General features: G+C 47.7%; 1 protein-coding gene across 7 annotated transcripts in view; it reads right to left on the bottom strand.

Moving 5' to 3' along the window:
* The window catches only part of MDC1 (mediator of DNA damage checkpoint 1), an 11,842-nt gene extending 7,715 nt beyond the window's left edge, over positions 1-4,127 (bottom strand). For 2 of the 7 annotated variants that reach the window (XM_023745193.1, XM_014446282.2), the window contains exons 1-5: positions 3,740-4,127; positions 2,205-2,585; positions 2,047-2,122; positions 647-1,752; positions 305-421 (exon numbers count right to left, since the gene is read on the bottom strand). In XM_023745193.1, coding sequence (XP_023600961.1) covers positions 305-421; positions 647-1,752; positions 2,047-2,122; positions 2,205-2,585; positions 3,740-4,064 — 2,005 coding nt within the window. In that variant the 5' untranslated portion in view covers positions 4,065-4,127. The remainder of the gene's footprint in view (positions 1-304; positions 422-646; positions 1,753-2,046; positions 2,123-2,204; positions 2,586-3,739) is intronic. The other 5 variants (XM_023745188.1, XM_023745191.1, XM_023745187.1 and 2 more) reach the window with 4 other exon arrangements.
* Positions 4,128-4,962: the final 835 nt, after the last annotated feature.

Below are 4,962 nucleotides of genomic sequence, written 5' to 3'. Positions count from 1 at the left end.
GAGCCCCCATGAATGAGATTAGTGCCCTTATAAAAGAGACCCCAAAGAGCACCCTTGTGCCCTTCTGCCAGTTAAGGATATGGTGAGAAGTGGGCCACCTATGAACAGGAAGCAGGCCCTCACCACACACTGCATCTGCCGGTGCCTTGATCTTAGACTTTCCAGCCTTTAGAACTGTGAGGAATGTTTCCTGTTTACAAGCCATCTCCTCTGGTATTCTGTTGCAGCAGCTTGAATGGATTAAGTCTCCCTGTAAGCTTTCTTTATCTCAGAGATCAAGGAAGGAGAGCAGGCCAGCACTTACCATCATGGCTGTGTCCACAGTTCTTGGTCATGTCCACATGTGGTTCTCCCCCACTTTCTCTGGGGGGCTGGGCTCCCTTTCTCTGTGCCTGGGTGGGTTCCCCTGCAGTACCTGTGTCTACCAAGAGATCTGTTAGGTTCTCCCTTGAGACAAGGAGATGGTCCTGTTCTACTTGTGCTAAAGGTGACCCACCCTGGGCTGCCGCCTCAAGAGCTCTCTCTGGCTGAAGAACAGGAACAACCCACTCTGTCCCAGCATCCCCTTCTGCTGGAAGCTGGCTCTTTCTTACACCTGCCACTGCGGAGGATGCACCCTCCGCAGCATCTGTTCCACAGTACCCACCTGGAGGAGGCCGGGCTTCCTCTAGGCGCACGGCAGGCAGCTTTGCTGGGCCCCCTTCTGCTTCCACATTTGTTGGATTTGTGCCTGCCACAGGCACCTCATGCTTCTCTGGGAGTGTAACAGCTGGCCCCGGGGAGACTTCCTCTTCCACGTGTGTGTTGATGCCCACTGTGGCAGAGGCCTGGCTTCTCTCCAGGACTCCGGGTGAGCTCTTCTCTTCTTCCACTTCTCTGTCACTGTCCCCGAAAGGAGGCGGGCTCTTTTCTGGCTGAGCTTTGTCTGTGTGACTCTTGGGGACATATCCTCTCTTTTCCACTGGGAACCCCTCCACCTCCATGTCTGTGTCACTGTCTCTCCCAGTAGAGGTTTGGCTTTGCTCAAGAAAAGCCGGAGGTTGGGCTCTGTCCTCTTCCACATCTGTATCTCTGTTCCAGGCAGTGGCTCGGCTCTCCTTCAGATGCACCAAAGTGAGTGCTGCTGACACTCCTTCCTCATCATCTACATTGCTGTTGCTCACCATGGAGGCTTGGCTTCGCTCCAGAGGGACCGTGAGTGGGGCCTCAGCCTCCTCCACATCTGTCTCACTGCCAGCCGGGCTCTCGTGAAGATGTGCCAGGTCAGGTCCCCCAGGACTCTCTGCATTAACTCCATGGAAGATCTGCCTTCTTTTCATGGGCACCATAGCGGGGGTCATGGGAATCCCCTCTTCTTCCACGTCAGTATCACTGTCTATGAAGCCAGAAGGCTGGGCCCTTTCGAGATGACCCTCAGCTGGCTTTCCTGGAGGCCTGCTCTCATCCTCCACATCTGTCTCACTGTCCTCCCCAGGGGGCTGGCTCCTCTCCAGAATCACCCCATTGCTTGCATCTCTCTTGACTCTTATGTCACTGTTCCTTTCCTGCCCCAAAGACGGATCCTTTTCAACCTGGATTTCAGTTCTGACAGCCTCAGGCTGTTCTGTCTCTGCAGTAGCATCTCTTGTAGCAGCTGAGGAGGCCCACCCTGCTGCTGGTTGCTGACTTTCTTCCTCATCTGTGTCACTGTCGAAGTTGAAGGCAGAAGGTGGCCCAGGGCCATCTGGGGCAGAAGAAGGCCCCTCTTCATCACTATAAAGGGAAGAGAAGAGAAAGAGTTTATAGAATCATTTCCCAGGAAGGGATACCTGACTCAAGTGTGAGCTCCTGGAGAGCAGAAACAAGGTAGTATTTGTTTTTCTATCTCCAGCAATTAGTTCTCCACTTGGAACATCAAAGGTGCTCAATGAAAATTCAGTTAATGAAAGAGTATGTGTAGCTCCCCACCCTCATTTCCATGATGATTCTCTGTCTTACAGATGGATTCTTCAGTCCCAAGGTTCCTTCTCTTTCTGAAGACTCAGGTGTCTGGCCCTCAACACTCACCTCTCTGGAACGACTGTTGCCAAAAGGGAGGACATGGTCCTTGGTTCATTCACCACATACCTTTCAGAAAGAGGATCTGCCAAGAGTAGAAAGAAGTTGACAGTTTTACATTCACCATCCCCGTCTCCTTGCCCACCCTCCCAAATACATACACTTACCTACTTCCTCTTCTGAGTCCTCAGCCAATAGAATCCCCCAGGGTTGAGTTCCTCCCTGTACCTTGGGTGTCTCCTCTACAGTTAGGGGGCCCCGGGAGACAAAGGGCAGGGAGACATCCAGGCGATGGTACTGGCAGGGCAAGTCAGCAAAGACAACCAACTCCTGGTCCCTCAGACGATGACTCACCCCAGGGCTCAGGAACTTAGGAGGCCTCAGGATTTGAGTACCATTGAGGCTCCCACAATCCCAGAGGACAGGTGCCTTGTCCCAGGCCAAGATTTCAATCACTGCATGTTGCTTGGAGATGGATGGAAAGGGCAGGGCCACAGAGCAATCAGGCATTCGGCCGACCACGTTTTTCCCGAGGTAGAGTGGGAAATCTAAGAATTAGAGGGTAGATAGGTTCCAGGCCACATTCCTGGCCTGCTACTGGGAAAATTTCTGGTTAAGTACCCAACTACTCATTCAAGGTCCTCACACGCAATAGAAAAATAAAAGGCCCTAGGACATCTAAGTATTGAAGATTATATGCAATACATTATTCATAGGCAACATTCCACCCATCCATACTGGATTTTTTCTATTGTGATAAAATAAACATAAAATAGCACTGTAACCCTTTTTTTTTTTTTTTTTTTTTAAAAATATATTTTATTGATTTTTTACAGAGAGGAAGGGAGAGAGAGATAGAGAGTTAGAAACATCGATGAGAGAGAAACATCGACCAGCTGCCTCCTGCACATCTCCTACTGGGGATGTGCCCACAACCCAGGTACATGCCCTTGACCGGAATCGAACCTGGGACCTTTCAGTCCGCAGGCCGACGCTCTATCCACTGAGCCAAACCGGTTTCGGCGACCCTTTTTAAGTGTACAGTAAAACCACCACGAGTCCAGAGCTCTTGCCTGGAACAAGTCAATTAGCCCCCTCTTCTCCATTCCCAGTAAAACATTTTTTCAGATCTCCTTGAAAACAAGTTTTGCCCTGGCTGGTGTTTCTCAGTGGTTAGAGTGCTGGCCTATGCACAAAAGGTTGTGGGTTTGATTCCGTGAAGGGCATGTACCTGGGTTGCAGGTTTGATCCCAGGCCCCAGTCAGGGCACATGCGAAAGGGAACAAACTGATGTTCTCTCTCTCGCATGAATGTTTCTCTTTCCTTCTCTCCTCTCTAAAAATTAATGGAGCCTGGCTGGTGTGTTCAGAGGTTGAGCATCAACCCATGAACCAGGAGGTCACGGTTCCATTCCCAGCAGGGCACATGCCTGGGTTTCAGGCTTGATCCACAGAAGGGGGCATGCAGGAGGCAGCTGTTCGATGATTCTCTCTTGTAATTGATGTTTCTCTCTCTCCCTCTCCTTTCCTCTCTCTCTGAAGTCAATAAAAACATGTTTTTAAAAAATTATTAAAAATCAATGGAAAAAATATTTTCAGGTGAAGATTAACAAAATATATACGTAAGTTTCTTAGAACCCTCCAACTCCCTCCCCACAGAAGAAAGAGCCTACACTAGTGCTTCAGCATCACTATCCCCTGACCTTTTTCTGGTCCGTGGGCACTACTGAAGACATGCAGTCGCCCTAGGGGCTCCAGGCTACACCCCAAGGAGTCACCGGGTCTCTCTGTCTCCTCCTCTTCTTCAGCCTCCCAGTTAACAGCCTGAGTGTCCTCCATGACCTGGGAAGGAAACACATTATCATCTCTATCATTGTTCACAGTCTCAGAGAGGAGACTCACAACTAGGGGTAAACCGGGATATTTATTCAGTTTGATGCTTCTCTTTATGCCAAGCATTGTTATTATCCTTCTAAAGCATTGAAAAAATATTTCTGACCAGAACATGGGATAAGAAATAAATATCATAAGGCCCCAAGTTCACAAGTAAATATTCCTCAACTTACAACGTAGTTACATCCCGATAAATCCCTCATAAATTGAAAATATTGTAAGATGAAAATGCATTTAATACACCATAGCATAGCCTAGCCTACCTTAAATATGCTAGGAACACTTACATTAGCCTACAGTTGAGCAAAATCATCTAATACAGAGCCTATTTTATAATAGAGGGTTGAATATCTAATGTAATATATTATGTATACCACTTTTACAATATTGTAAAGTAAAAAAATCATAGCTTAGAGAATATGTGTACACATATTTATAGACACATTTATATAGACAGCTGTTTTGAGAAACAATGCTCAGCCTTGCTATATGTAATAGTTTTCGTTGTTTTTTTGTTTTTGTTTTTAAATGCGATTTGTAATCCACTAAATTGACTTCAATATCCACTATTGGGTGGCAACTTAGTTTGAAAACACCATTTCAAAGGGAGTTAACTTTTGCCAAGCATCAACTACATGTTGGGCATTGTGTTGTCAGGCATAGCAGCCACATGAGGCAGGCCTTTAGGAAACCAAGGCTGAAAGTATTAAAAGATCTGCTCAGGATAACACAGCAGGTGGTGCAAAGGACTAAGTATGTGTCTGGCTGCAACGCCCGTGCTTGGTGCTGAGACTAAACCGACTCATTTAACCATCTGAATCCTGTGAAGTTTTATTATCATGTCCTATTTGATAAAGAAATGCAACACAGCCCTGGCGGGCGGCTCAGTTGGCTGGAGCATCATCCTGATAGGCCAAGGTTTTGAGTTCGATCCCTGGCCAGGGCACATACAAGAATCAACCCATGATGCACAAATACGCGGAACAACAAATCGATGTTTCTCCCTCAAATCAATTTAAGGCTCCGGCGGGGG

Source organism: Myotis lucifugus, unplaced genomic scaffold (genome assembly GCF_000147115.1).
Source record: "Myotis lucifugus unplaced genomic scaffold, Myoluc2.0 scaffold_521, whole genome shotgun sequence".
NCBI classification, from domain to species: Eukaryota; Metazoa; Chordata; class Mammalia; order Chiroptera; family Vespertilionidae; genus Myotis; species Myotis lucifugus.
Note: the sequence above shows the minus strand (reverse complement) of the source record. Positions and strands in the feature narration are given on the sequence as shown.